Below are 15,064 nucleotides of genomic sequence, written 5' to 3'. Positions count from 1 at the left end.
TTGACTGGTACTGTACATGTAGGTATAGTTAAAGTGACTATGCATAGATAATAAACAGAGAGGCAATGCAAATAGTCCGTATAGCCATTTGATTAGCTGTTCAGGAGTCTTATGGCTCGGGGGTAGAAGCTGTTGAGAAGCCTTTTGGACCTAGACTTGGCACTCCGGTACCGCTTGCCGTGCGGTATCAGAGAGAACAGTCTATGGCTAGGGTGGCTGGAGTCTTTGACAGGTTGGAATAATACTGTGGAATTTTGAAAAGGATGATAATGCCCTTTTAGTGTAAGTACATTTTGAAAAGACCGCCTCATCACCAGGCTGTAAATTAGTTAAAAGACCAATAAGAAAGAGGGTTTAAAACCTCTCTGCCAATAACAGCTTGTTTTCAGTTTTCCCCTCTTCACTCAGAAAACTCCCACGGTCCTAGCAGCATTTTTGCTTGAGAAATTGCTGTTTACTAAGCAGCAACTTTTTTATATATTTTTATTTATTGAAAACAATCACGGTAACGTACTTAATTATTACCCAGAAGAGATTTGATATTGAAATAAAAACGGCTGCATTGAAACTTTAATATGTCAAACTACAAAGACGTTACCAGATCATTTTTAAGTAAATACCAGGTTAAAACCAGCTGAAATAGGAGACAAAATGTAATTTGTAAGTGGCACTCTTCTCTCCAGATACCACAGGGTTGGAGGAGCAGGAGAAGGAGAAGAGGCGCCAGGTCATGGAGAAGTTCCAGAAGGCTCCATTTGAGGAGATTGCCGCCCACTGCGAGTCCAAGGTAAACCAAAAGACAACGTTGACCGCCACACGCAAACTGCATACTCTCTCTTTCACATACATACACACACACACACACACCCGTAGATCTTTACATTACTCCCTTTTTGTTTGCAAGGCCTTACTTCCGTCTTATCTAACTTTGCTGTTGAAGTATAGACACCTGAGTTGCCTAACCCGTTCACTCTTGAGGTTCTTAAGGTCTCCACCGAGCTAGAAATATCTGCTTTTAGTTTAATGTACCGTATTGCTGGAAGAAAATTCAAAATACATTTCATCTTGATGTTCTGGTGCCGTTCGGGCAATTTAAAGTTTTGATATGGGACTTATTTGTGAAGGAATGTAACTAATTGTCTTGGTGATTTGTGATGTTTTATTTGTGCTTCCCATGACAGTATTTTGTATTTTAATGTGTATATGTTTGGGTATAATGTGTATATTTATTTTGTACATTGCATTCGGAAAGTATTCAGTCCCCTTGACTTTTTCCACGTTTTGTTACATTACAGCCTTATTCTAAAATGGATTAAATGAATTTTGACAAAGCGAAAACAGAAATACCTTATTTACATACAGTTGAAGTCGGAAGTTTACATACACGTTTTAGTTGGAGTCATTAAAACTTGTTTTTCAACCACTCCACTAATTTCTTGTTAACAAACTATAGTTTTAGCCAGTCGGTTAGGACATCTACTTTGTGCATGACACACGTCATTTTTCCAACAATTGTTTACAGACAGATTATTTCACTTATAATTCACTGTATCACAATTCCAGTGGGTCAGAAGTTTACATACACTAAGTTGACTGTGTCTTTAAACAGCTTGGAAAATTCCAGAAAATGTCATGGCTTTAGAAGCTTCTGATAGGCTAATTGACATCATTTGAGTCAATTGGAGGTGTACCTGTGGATGTATTTCAAGGCCTACCTTCAAACTCAGTGCCTCTTTGCTTGACATCATGGGAAAATCAAAAGAAATCAGCCAAGACCTCAGAAAAAAAATTGTAGTCCTCCACAAGTCTGGTACATCCTTGTGTGCAATTTCCAAACAACTGAAGGTACCACGTTCATCTGTACAAACAATAGTACGCAAGTCTAAACACCATGGGACCACGCAGCCGTCATACCGCTCAGGAAGGAGACGCGTTCTGTCTCCGAGAGATAATCGTACTTTGGTGCGAAAGGTGCAAATCAATCCAAGAACAGCAGCAAAGGACCTTGTGAAGATGCTGGCGGAAACAGGTACAAAAGTATCTATATCCACAGTAAAACGAGTCCTATATCGACATAACCTGAAAGGCCGCTCAGCAATGAAGAAGCCACTGCTCCAAAACCGGCATAAAAAATCCAGACTACGGTTTGCAACTGCACATGGGGACAAAGATCGTACTTTTTGGAGAAATGTCCTCTGGTCTGATGAAACAAAAATAGAACTGTTTGGCCATAATGACCATCGTTATGTTTGGAGGAAAAAGGGGGTTGCTTGCAAGCCGAAGAATACCATCCCAAACGTGAAGCACGGTGGTGGCAGCATCATGCTGTGGGGGTGCTTTGCTGCAGGAGGGACTGGTGCACTTCACAAAATAGATGGCATCATAAGGAAGGAAAATTATGTGGATATATTGAAGCAACATCTCAAGACATCAGTCAGGAAGTCCTCTGTAGCTCAATTGCTCAATTGGTAGAGCATGGCGCTTGTAACGCCAGGGTAGAGGGTTCGATCCCAGGGACCACCCATACAGTGGGGAAAAAAAGTATTTAGTCAGCCACCAATTGTGCAAGTTCTCCCACTTAAAAAGATGAGAGAGGCCTGTAATTTTCATCATAGGTACACGTCAACTATGACAGACAAATTGAGAAAAAAAAATCCAGAAAATCCCATTGTAGGATTTTTAATGAATTTATTTGCAAATTATGGTGGAAAATAAGTATTTGGTCACCTACAAACAAGCAAGATTTCTGGCTCTCACAGACCTGTAACTTCTTCTTTAAGAGGCTCCTCTGTCCTCCACTCGTTACCTGTATTAATGGCACCTGTTTGAACTTGTTATCAGTATAAAAGACACCTGTCCACAACCTCATACAGTCACACTCCAAACTTCACAATGGCCAAGACCAAAGAGCTGTCAAAGGACACCAAAAACAAAATTGTAGACCTGCACCAGGCTGGGAAGACTGAATCTGCAATAGGTAAGCAGCTTGGTTTGAAGAAATCAACTGTGGGAGCAATTATTAGGAAATGGAAGACATACAAGACCACTGATAATCTCCCTCGATCTGGGGCTCCACGCAAGATCTCACCCTGTGGGGTCAAAATGATCACAAGAACGGTGAGCAAAAATCCCAGAACCACACGGGGGGACCTAGTGAATGACCTGCAGAGAGCTGGGACCAAAGTAACAAAGCCAACCATCAGTAACACACTACGCCGCCAGGGACTCAAATCCTGCAGTGCGAGACGTGTCCCCCCTGCTTAAGCCAGTACATGTCCAGGCCCGTCTGAAGTGCATTTGGATGATCCAGAAGAGGATTGGGAGAATGTCATATGGTCAGATGAAACCAAAATATAACTTTTTGGTAAAAACTCAACTCGTCATGTTTGGAGGACAAAGAATGCTGAGTTGCATCCAAAGAACACCATACCTACTGTGAAGCATGGGGTTGGAAACATCATGCTTTGGGGCTGTTTTTCTGCAAAGGGACCAGGACGACTGATCCGTGTAAAGGAAAGAATGAATGGGGCCATGTATCGTGAGATTTTGAGTGAAACCCTCCTTCCATCAGCAAGGTCATTGAAGATGAAACGTGGCTGGGTCTTTCAGCATGACAATGATCCCAAACACACCGCCCGGGCAACGAAGGAGTGGCTTCGTAAGAAGCATTTCAAGGTCCTGGAGTGGCCCTAGCCAGTCTCCAGATCTCAACCCCATAGAAAATCTTTGGAGGGAGTTGAAAGTCTGTGTTGCCCAGCGACAGCCCCAAAACATCACTGCTCTAGAGGAGATCTGCATGGAGGAATGGGCCAAAATACCAGCAACAGTGTGTGAAAACCTTGTGAAGACTTACAGAAAACGTTTGACCTGTGTCATTGCCAACAAAGGGTATATAACAAAGTATTGAGAAACTTTTGTTATTGACCAAATACTTATTTTCCACCATCATATGCCAATAAATTCATAAAAAATCATACAATGTGATTTTCTGGATTTTTTTTCACATTTTGTCTGTCATAGTTGACGTGTACCTATGATGAAAATTACAGGCCTCTCTCATCTTTTTAAGTGGGAGAACTTGCACAATTGGTGGCTGACTAAATACTTTTTTTCCCCACTGTATGTAAAAATGTATGCACACATGACTGTAAGTCACTTTGGATAAAAGCGTCTGCTAAATGGCATATTATTATTATTATTATTAAGTTAAAGCTTGGTCGCAAATGGGTCTTCCAAATGGACAATGACCCCAAGCATACTTCCAAAGTTGTGGCAAAATCGCTTAAATACAACAAAGTCAAGGTATTGGAGTGGCCATCACAAAGCCCTGACCTCAATCCTATACAAAATGTGTTTGCAGAACTGAAAAAGTGTGTGTGAGCAAGGAGGCCTTCAACCCTGACTCAGTTACACCAGCTCTGTCAGGAGGAATGGGCCAAAATTCACCCAATTTATTGTGGGAAGCTTGTGGAAGGCTACCCGAAACGTTTGACCCAAGTTAAACAGTTTAAAGGCAATGCTACCATATACTAATTGAGTGTATGTAAACTTCTGATCCACTGGGAATGTGATGAAAGAAAGAAAAGATGAAATAAATAATTCTGACATTTCACAGATCCTAACTGACCTAAGACATGGAATGTTTACTAGGATTAAATGTCAGGAATTATGAAAAACTGGGTTTAAATGTATTTGGCTAAGGTGTATGTAAACTTCCGACTTCAACTGTAAGTATTCAGGCCCTTTGCTATGAGACTCGAAATTGAGCTCAAGTGCACCCTGTTTCCATTGATCATCCTTGAGATGTTTCTACAACTTGATTGGGGAGCACCTGTGGTAAATTCAATTGATTGGACATGATTTGGAAAGGCACACACCTGTCTATTTGACGTCCCACAGTTGACAGTGCGTGTCAGAGCAAAAACCAAACCAATGAGGTCGAAGGAATTGTCCGTAGAGCTCCGAGACAGGATTGTGTTGAGGCACAGATCTGGGGAAGCGTACCAAATATGGAGAAAAATGCACCAAATTCTTCCTGAATCTCCAACACAGGAATGCTTCCAAAAATAATTTGCAGCAACTCGTTACTAAAGACTGAGTCATCCATGATTCTCCAAATTATATTTTAAAAGAGGAAGCTAAATATTTTAAGCAGATGTTTTCTTTTCCATCTCATCCTCACCCTCTGAATGACGATTACTGTAAGGAGTTCTTTCCAAATAATACAACAAAAATGAAAATTAACAAATGCACAAAACATCAGTGCAAAGGCCAAATTACAGAGGAATAACTTTTTGAGGCTATTAAATCCCTTCAGTCTGGAAAAAACCCAGGGCTTGATGGCATACCGGTAGAGGGATATCAAGCCTTTTATATTTATATATATATATATATATATATATATGCCCCATTATTAGCTTGTTTTAGAAATGGTAGTCCATCAGGTACTCAGCAGGAAGGTGTGAGTTCACTATTATTAAAACAAGACCCAGATGGCAAATATAAAATCCAGTCCATCTAAAAAAACTGGAGGCCTCTTAAACTTCAATGTTGTGATGCAAAAATATTAGCGAAATGCATAGCACTCAGAATGAAAAAGGTTTTACCAGGTATTGTTCATCCTGATCAGACTGGTTTTTTACATAGATGATACTTTAGAGATAATATACAACAACTACTAGAAATAATAGAACAATATGAAACATCTAACAAGCCAGGCCTGGTATTCATAGTGTATTTTGAAAAGGCCTTTGATAAAGTAAGATTGGATTTTATAAATAAATGCCTGTATTTTTTTCAATTTTGGTGAGTCTCTTATTCAATGGGTAAAAGTAATGTATAGCAACCCCAGGTGTAATATAGTAAAAAGCAGCTACTTCTCAGAGAGTTTTGAACTGTCAAGACGAGTTTAAACAAGGGTGTCCGCTGTCACCATATGTATTCATTATGGCCATTGAAATGCTAGCTATTCAAATCAGATCAAATAACAAGATTAGAATATCCAAGGTGTCCATGTATAGTTGAAGTCGGAAGTTTACATACACCTTAGCCAAATACATTTAAACTCAGTTTTTCACAATTCCTGACATTTAATCCTAGTAAAAATTCCCTGTCTTAGGGCAGTTAGGACCACCACTTTTATTTATTTCATCACATTCCCAGTGGGTCAGAAGTTTACATACACTCAATTAGTATTTGGTAGCATTGCCTTTAAGTTGTTTGACTTGGGTCAAACGTTTCGGGTAGCCTTCCACAAGCTTCCCACAATAAGTTGGGTGAATTTTGGCCCATTCCTCCTGACAGAGCTGGTGTAACTGAGTCAGGTTTGAATGCCTCCTTGCTCGCACACGCTTTTTCAGTTCTGCCCACACATTTTCTATAGGATTGAGGTCAGGGCTTTGTGATGGCCACTCCAATACCTTGACTTTGTTGTCCTTAAGCCATTTTGCCATAACTTTGGAAGTGTGCTTGGGGTCATTGTCCATTTGGAAGACCCATTTGCGACCAAGCTTTAACTTCCTGACTGATGTCTTGAGATGTTGCTTCAATATATCCACACAATTTTCCTTCCTCATGATGCCATCTATTTTGTGAAGTGCACCAGTCCCTCCTGCAGCAAAGCAGCCCCACAGCATGATGCTGCCACCCCCGTGATTCACGGTTGGGATGGTGTTCCTCGGCTTGCCAGCATCCCCCTTTTTCCTCCAAACATAACGATGGTCATTATGGCCAAACAGTTCTATTTTTGTTTCATCAGACCAGAGGACAATTCTCCAAAAAGTACGATCTTTGTCCCCATGTGCAGTTGCAAACCCTAGTCTGGCTTTTTAATGGTGGTTTTGGGGCAGTGGCTTCTTCGTTGCTGAGCGGCCTTTCAGGTTATGTCGATATAGGACTCGTTTTTACTGTGGAGATACTTTTGTACCTGTTTCCTCCAGCATTTTCACAAGGTCCTTTGCTGTTGTTCTGGGATTGATTTGCACTTTTCGCACCAAAGTACGTTCATCTCTAGGAGACAGAACGCGTCTCCTTCCTGAGCGGTATAATGGCTGCGTGGTCCCATGGTGTTTATACTTGCGTACTATTGTTTGTATAGATGAACGTGGTACCTTCAGCCATTTGGAAATTGCTCCTAAGGATGAACCAGACTTGTGGAGGTCTACCATTTTTTTTTCTGAGGTCAGCTGATTTCTTTTGATTTTCCCATGATGTCAAGCATAGAGGCACTGCGTTTGAAGGTAGGCCTTGAAATACATCCACAGGTACACCTCCAACTGACTCAAATTATGTCAATTAGCCTATCAGAAGCTTCTAAAGCCATGACATCATTTTCTGGAATTTTCCAAGCTGTTTAAAGGCACAGTCAACTTAGTGTATGTAAACTTCTGACCCACTGGAATTGTGATATAGTGAATTATAAGTGAAATAATCTGTCTGTAAACAATTGTTGGAACATTGACTTGTGTCATGTACAAAGTAGATGTCCTAACCGACTTGCCAAAACTATAGTTTGTTAACAAGAAATGTGTGGAGTGGTTGGAAAAATAGTTTTAATGACTCCAACCTAAGTGTATGTAAACTTATGACTTCAACTGTATGCCGATGACTCAAGTTTTATATTAAGTCTGCAAGCTAGATCCTTACAATGTCTTATTGAAGATCTAGATAACTTTTCTGGCGTCTCTGGACTAAAACCTAATTATGATAAGTGTACCATATTACATGCTGGATCTTTTACATTACCCTGCAGTTTACCTATAAAATGGGCTGACTGTGAAGTAGACATACTTGGTATTCATATAAAAGTAAGTTTGAATGACACTGAGGTGCAACGCTGTTACATCCCATGCCTGTTTCCCTGAGGCTGATGTACAAGCACCTGGTGGTTGGGAGCTTGGGCCGGTGGCCGATAGGTCGCTGGTTCGGGTCCCCGATTTGATTTGGTGGAAGATCTGTCGACGTGCCTTTGGGCCGGGCGCTTGACCCTGGCTGCTCCTGTGGGTCGCTCTGGATGGGAACGTCTGCTAGATGACTGAATGTAATGTAAATGTTGAGCGGCTTCACTGCAGGGAGATGGTTTGTTTTAATATTCACAACAACAATTTTTTTGCATGAGGACAAGTCTTCTCTTGATGAATGACAACAGTCACTTAATTGAAGAATCTCTGCTGTTGACCAATCTCCGACGAGGGGGCATAGACTTCGGCTACCGACTTCGGCTTGCCTCGAGAAACAATTTTGTGTGCCTGAACAGCTGAACAAACCTAACAAAAACGTCACAAAATGTCGTCATTATATATGCAGATGCCTTTAGGCAGCCCAAACAAACACTTAGACGGCCCGCTCCAGGATTTCAATGGCAGAAAAATCCCTGAAACACAAGCACACACGCACTTAAACCTACAGTGTATAGTGACTTTGTAAGCTACACAGGTCCGACAGACTGAAAGCGTAGTAAATTGAAACACTGAAATCACATCTGATTGAATTGTACAGACTCCTTTTTGATGAATATATGTTAAGTATATCGAACTCAACCCTCACTGTGGTCGCTCTTCATCAACAGGCCAATATGTTACATGACAGACTGGCGCAAATCTTCGAGCTCACTATCCGGTAAGTGACCATTGAGGTCAAAAGATGTCCCATTATGGTCAGAATAATTTTTTACAAGGGTGACCTTGTATTAAATTATTACATGTATAATTGTATTGTCCAATAATTTCTGAGGATGCCCTAAAGGTTTACCTAACTGCTTTCTGTCTATCTGGTGTGTTCTTCTCAGACTATAGAAACTGTGGTGTTGAATTGTGTTTGCTCCCCTTATCTTTCTTATCCCTCCATTTTGTTTTTCTCCATTCGCTCTTTCTCTTTTCTCTTCCCTCCTATTTCTGTATCTCCCTTCCCTCTTTCTCCCTTTCCTCAGGCCCCCTCCCAGCCCCTCTGGAGTGGTGTCTATCTCTGCGGGCCACGCTCAACACCAATCTGTCCCTGTCTACGAGATGAAGTTCCCCGACCTGTGTGTCTACTAGATCAAAGACCCGCCACTAACACCTTGTATCCTCAACCCTAGCCCTGACCGTTTACCCTACCCAGACCTGCGTGTCTACTGGAGCAAAGACAACCCACTTAGCCCTTACACTCTAACCACTATTAACTTATACACCCAACCCTTCACCCAAAACCCTAACCACTAACACATTGTACCCTCAACCCTACCCCATTGCCTAACCCCTTCAAATATGGGTGTCTATTAAAGCAAAAACAATGGCAGGATAGAACCACTAAAACCATATACCCTCAACCCTACCCCCTAAGTCTGCTCCTTAGCCCTATACCTGATGTGTGTGTCTGCTACAGCAAAGACTAGCTGGACCACTAAGCCCTAAAACTGAGTTCCCTATTTCTTAACACTGCCCCACCTCAGACTAATGTGTATATTACCAGATGAGCTTCCAGTCAAACACACACACACGCACGCACACAGGCTACACACACATGAACGCGTGCGCGCGCACACACATTCGTATCTATAGTCTAATCAATTAGCTGTGGTGCGTTGGCTTATACGCTTGGAAAGTGGAGATGTCATGGAATATCAAAAAGTCTACATTACTGGAGGCACCTTGTCGTTTGGAAGATACCATCGCGCTTGCTAGCAAAGAGATTTGTGATGGCTAACTAACAGTAAATAAGTTAATTGTTTTGCCTCACCTAGCCAGCTAAAATGGTTTACAGTTAGTTAGCAATCGTTTCTAAACTATTTTGCTAGCAACAGTAGTGCTTCCGTGTCAATTATAACCAGTCTCACAAAATGGTGTCTCCAGTTGTTTACATTTTACCATTGTGATGCGCATCCATGCATATCCATGCATTTTCTTGCATATTAGAGAAAAGTCATTTTAGCAGCCACCCTTTTGTTTTAGTTTGCAGGCAGATAAGCCATGGTGCTGCAGAAAGCTAATGCCTTGTTTGGAGGGACAGGCTTACTGAAAAGCCCTCTAGAAGTGCTAATTAGAAATGTCTACATTTTGAAATGTCCCGATTTAATGAAAACCAATTAATATATGTTCATCTGTGTGAAAGGACCAGGTGAATTTCAGGTAGAACATTGAGTCTTGGAAATGTTGAAATTCTATTCTGGAATATTCAGGAAGAGACAGCTGGGTGGGTTGAGCAGGGTTCTTTATTACAGGTCCTTTATGGCAGTGTTTCCAAAATGCTGGGTGTGGGACCAGGCTAGTAACGTGCTAGTAACACCCCTGTTATGTTATGGTCTTGACTTTTGGTTCCCTCCATAGGAATCCAGTCACCACTGTTCAAAACCTACTGGAGTCATGCCCTTCAGGACCTGTACTGAGGAATGGTATTGTGGACCAGCTAACGCTAATAGAAAAGCAAGCAGTTTATTACTAAAGGCACCATGTCATTTAGTTGATATATTGATAGTTTAGGATGATATGGCAGCCAAGTGCACTCACATTTTTTGGTGTTAATTGAAGTGTTCAGGCATCTGTACTGAACACTCCCTTCACTTCCACTTATCTTTTTCATAGCACTTTCACAATATGGTACGAAAACAGCAAAATAACATTTAGTTATTTTTATTACATCATCTTGACAGGATTCATGTGAAGGCTGTTAAGTCCTCTTTTTCTTCTCAATCCTCTCACCGATGCTGAACACAATACAGCCAAATATTCTAACGCAATGGACTTTGGATAGCTGCATCTATTTTCTTGTAAGCGATTTTAACATGAACAGTTAGTGATTTTTCATTATTGACTGTCACATTACAAATCTCTGTCATTTCTCTTTCCAGTAATTTGATGAACCTGCAATTTGACATGACGTGTTGGTTTGATATCACAATGCATCAAATAAATATAGATGCAGTATATACAATGTTATGCTTATTGCTATAGGCCAGATGTTTATGTGCAGTATAGGGATTGAGCTGCAAATTCATATTCTTCACATGGGTTTCATAGCTTGCAGCTTCCTGTGGATATGTGTCATGATGATTTGTCTTGATTTAGTATTGATCGTTATTTAGAATATGTGGGAAAATATAATCGAGAGGGTTCACCAATATCGTTTTCCAACTTACCCGGCAAGACTAGATCTGTCATAGCTCTTTTGGCTATCTAGAATACCAAAACACTTTCATCATCGCCAAAGAATCCATTTGCCACGGCCCCCACCCGTCCCCTCCCTCCCTCTAACGTCTTAATAACGATATCACTCATCCTTTGGTTTCTGAGTGAACCAGATATCTGGCTGTGTGCTGTTTGGGGCTCTCCACTGGGCTGTCTAAAAACCCAGGTTGTTATCGTACTTTACTATCTTTACAACCTGGCTCGATGCGGGAGTCTCTCCTGTTCCTAGTGCTTGGTATGAGGCAGACATGCTGTGCAAAACGCTGCGTTAGTCAAGGAAAAAAGGTCCTCAATGTGCGGTTGTGTTAGAGAACCAGAGGTCGGATTATAACAGATTATTTTGGAAGGACCCAACTAAGCAAAGGACCATTCGGCGAAGGGGTGGGCATAGTTAAGTCCTACAGAGGTTAGTGTCAGGGGTCTACAGTCCTCCCAAACAATACACTCTAACAATGACTATGGGGCCATTTGTAAAGAAGCTTCAGCGATATGGGTGATGTTGAGATGGTTAATGGTGTGGGCTCAAGTTGAAGAATAGAGAGGATAAAGTGATGTTGGTTACAGGATACTGCAGAGCGTTGCTGTGGGTGGTTTTGTATGTTCAAGGTGGTTTCGTATGTTAAGGGTTAAGTCTCGCTCAGCCAGGCTTTCAGTCTCAAGTAAACTGAGCCACTGTGAGAGACTTGAGTACAGCTTGCGAGACTAGTGGATCAAAATTGGTTAGTGTAGTGAGGAAATACGCCGGGCGGTAGGGTGTACGATTGTAAATGGGAATCGCTAAGGCTTCTGATAGCAGGGTTGGGGGAATCGCTAAGGCTTCTGATAGCAGGGTTGGGGCAATCGCTAAGGCTTCTGATAGCAGGGTTGGGGGAATCGCTAAGGCTTTTGATAGCAAGATTGGCTATTGAGCTTATTGGTTGGCCTATATGTCCAGGTCCCATAGGAAGAGGTGGTTGGTGGACACCAGCTTCAGCCATTTTAATTGATTGGTGGCGGAAAAGGACCTTTTGGGAAGTAGCCTCTTGGATTATATATATATATTTTAATGTGGAAGCTAACGTGGTACTTAATGACTCAGACCTAAACCACTTGTGAAACAGATAAATACCAAATTTGGCACAGATGATTGGACCTCAAACAGATTTTTCAATTGTTAGGCTCTCGCAGCTGGGTTGTCGAGATCGCTGCCTTAGCTAAGAAACTTTCGGGAAACTCACCCAAGAGCAGCATAAGTCAACAATGTTCATCCATATCCATTGTAGACAAGAAAATCTTAATTTGGTCTGAGACCTTTTTCCCATTTTGACCTTCTAATATGTAGAAATGCCCCTATTGATGCATATAATCTGAAGTCATATCAGAAATGTCTAATCTTATTCATGGCCAAGTGCAATATGTTTTCCTCTGTATGATTATAGGATTGTTTTTCTTTTGCAACACGTAATGTCTTATCTTCAACTGTGGTGTCACTTTAGATAGCATATAGTACTTTGAGTTTATCGAGAGATGTATTATGAAATATCAAGTGTGTATGGATAATCTATGGGAGTTAACACATGAGGTTGTAGACCATACACCATCATTGACTGAGATTGAGTGCCAGTCTGTTTTTTTCTATCATGCCCAACTCCCTGTCACTCATTGGCTTGACAATGACGGCAATGGAGTAGACAAGAGCACAAACAGGTCTGGGACCAGGCTATCATTGACTTTCTTTATGCTGAATTTGTCAATAGTCTACTATGGTATATTTTTTATAAATATTCATCATACCAGTGGCATGTTGCCTGATAGAAAATTAGTTGGGAGCTATAGTTATTATGTTTATTGTTCAAAATCAACACTCCTCTTAACGTGAAATGGTGCAATGGGAGGCCACTGTTTTTGGCTAAACCAGGCTTTTTGAAGTCTGATGTTTTCTTGGTGTTTTGAGACGCTGGTGCAGTGTGTGCTGGTTTTCCTTCCAACTGATCTACGAAATCCTTTCCGAAGGACAAAATCCTGACAAAAGTCGTGTTAATGCCAGATTCAATTCAATATTCAATAAGCAGCTCGATTAAGTATTGTGTGGATAAAGTCGTGTGTGGATAAGGAGATAAGTTTGTATGAAAACCAGCAACCACAGGGGGTCTGAAGATCTGGTGTGACAAAGGCTTCGCTGTGGTGAAGAGGCTGCAGGGATATTGAGTCCATTTTCTCTACTTATTACAATGACAAGATAGAGAATAGTGATTATAGACTCAAATTAACAGTATAACTATTAACAATCATTTGAGAGACTGGTCAGCAATGGCTACAATTAAGCATTATTCTTAAAACCCCATGCAGTGTTTTTAATGTAATAACATCACTTTGTCTAATAAATCACTGTTTATTTAATTATTTATATAACTCCAAAATGTATTTTTATAATTTATTTCCCTGAGCCTCCTTGGGCCACTGAAATGCTGAGTCAGATTGTGTGGGCGTTAGGAAACAAAATGAAAATGGGTTGAATATTAAATGAGATATGTACATACACAGCCTGAATGGCTTTTGGGTGGGACCAGCACCAAAACTAGGAGGGAATATGTAAATATTTGCATTGGTCTATTATAATCAGATCGCCAGGTGATGTTATGCGATGGGCCAAATTACATCCCACTTGAACAGGCTGAAATTCCAGGCTTTTTATTTCAAACAGCTCTTACACAAAAAGGGCATTATCATAATTTTCACAAATTTGTGTTATTTTGACCTCATAGTATGGAAATATCAGAAACGTTTTAACTGCACTGCTCCTTTAACATATGAATATTGACATTGTTTGTGCTATGTACATGGTACTATGGGAGACATGGTTTAACATTGTCTGATTTATGGTATTGGTCATTATTATGGCAACGATGCATGATGGGTCGGTTCCCCTCTCTCCACTGGGGTCTCTGCCAGGCCGGTTCCCCTCTCTCCACTGGGGTTCTCTGCCTCTAACCCTGTTACAGGGGCTGAGTCACTGGCTTGCTGGTGCTCTTTCATGCCGTCCCTAGGAGGGGTGCGTCACTTGAGTGGGTTGAGTTACTGACGTGATCTTCCTGTCTGGGTTGGAGGCCCCCCTTGGTTTGTGCTGTGGTGGAGACCTCTGTGGGCTATACTCGGCCTTGTCTCAGGATTGTAAGTTGGTGGTTGAGGATATCCCTCTGGTGGTGCGGGGGCTGTGCTTTGGCAGAGTGGGTGGGGTTATATCCTTCCTGTTTGGCCCTGTCCGGGGTTTCTTCGGATGGGGCCACAGTGTCTCCGGGACCGCTCCTGTCTCAGCCTCCAGTATTTATGCTGCAGTAGTTTATGTGTCGGGGGGCTGGGGTTAGTTGGTTATACCTGGAGTACTTCTCCTGTCTTATCCAGTGTCCTGTGTGAATTTAAGTATGCTCTCTCTAATTCTCTCGTTCTCTCTTTCTCTCTGAGAACCTGAGCCCTAGGACCATACGTCAGGACTACCGGGCATGCTGACACCTTGCTGTCCCCAGTCCGCCTGGCCTTGCTGCTATTCCAGTTTCAACTGTTCTGCCTGCGGTTACGAAACCCCTACCTGTCCCAGACCTGCTGTTTTCAACTCTTAATGATCGGCTATGAAAAGCCAACTGAGAGACCTGAGCCCTAGGACCATACGTCGGGACTACCGGCCGTGGTGACTCCTTGCTGTCCCCAGTCCGCCTGGCCTTGCTGCTATTCCAGTTTCAACTGTTCTGCCTGCGGTTATGGAACCCCTACCTGTCCCAGACCTGCTGTTTTCAACTCTTAATGATCGGCTATGAAAAGCCAACTGAGATTTATTCCTGATTATTATTTGACCATGCTTGTCACTTATGAACATTTTTGAACATCTTGGCATGGTTCTGTTATAATCTCCACCCGGCACAGCCAGAAGA

The 15,064-nt window shown here is 41.7% G+C and overlaps 1 protein-coding gene across 2 annotated transcripts in view; it reads left to right on the top strand.

Moving 5' to 3' along the window:
- The window catches only part of efr3a (EFR3 homolog A (S. cerevisiae)), a 289,424-nt gene extending 275,290 nt beyond the window's left edge, over positions 1-14,134 (top strand). For both annotated transcript variants that reach the window (XM_041841458.2, XM_041841456.2), the window contains exons 22-24: positions 684-787; positions 8,567-8,616; positions 8,927-14,134. In XM_041841458.2, the coding sequence (XP_041697392.1) occupies positions 684-787; positions 8,567-8,616; positions 8,927-9,032 (260 nt within the window). In that variant the 3' untranslated portion in view covers positions 9,033-14,134. The remainder of the gene's footprint in view (positions 1-683; positions 788-8,566; positions 8,617-8,926) is intronic.
- Positions 14,135-15,064: the final 930 nt, after the last annotated feature.

This window comes from Coregonus clupeaformis, unplaced genomic scaffold, assembly GCF_020615455.1.
Source record: "Coregonus clupeaformis isolate EN_2021a unplaced genomic scaffold, ASM2061545v1 scaf0021, whole genome shotgun sequence".
Taxonomy (NCBI): Eukaryota; Metazoa; Chordata; class Actinopteri; order Salmoniformes; family Salmonidae; genus Coregonus; species Coregonus clupeaformis.
The sequence above is the reverse complement of the archived record's forward strand: the minus strand, read 5'-3'. Positions and strand labels throughout refer to the sequence as shown.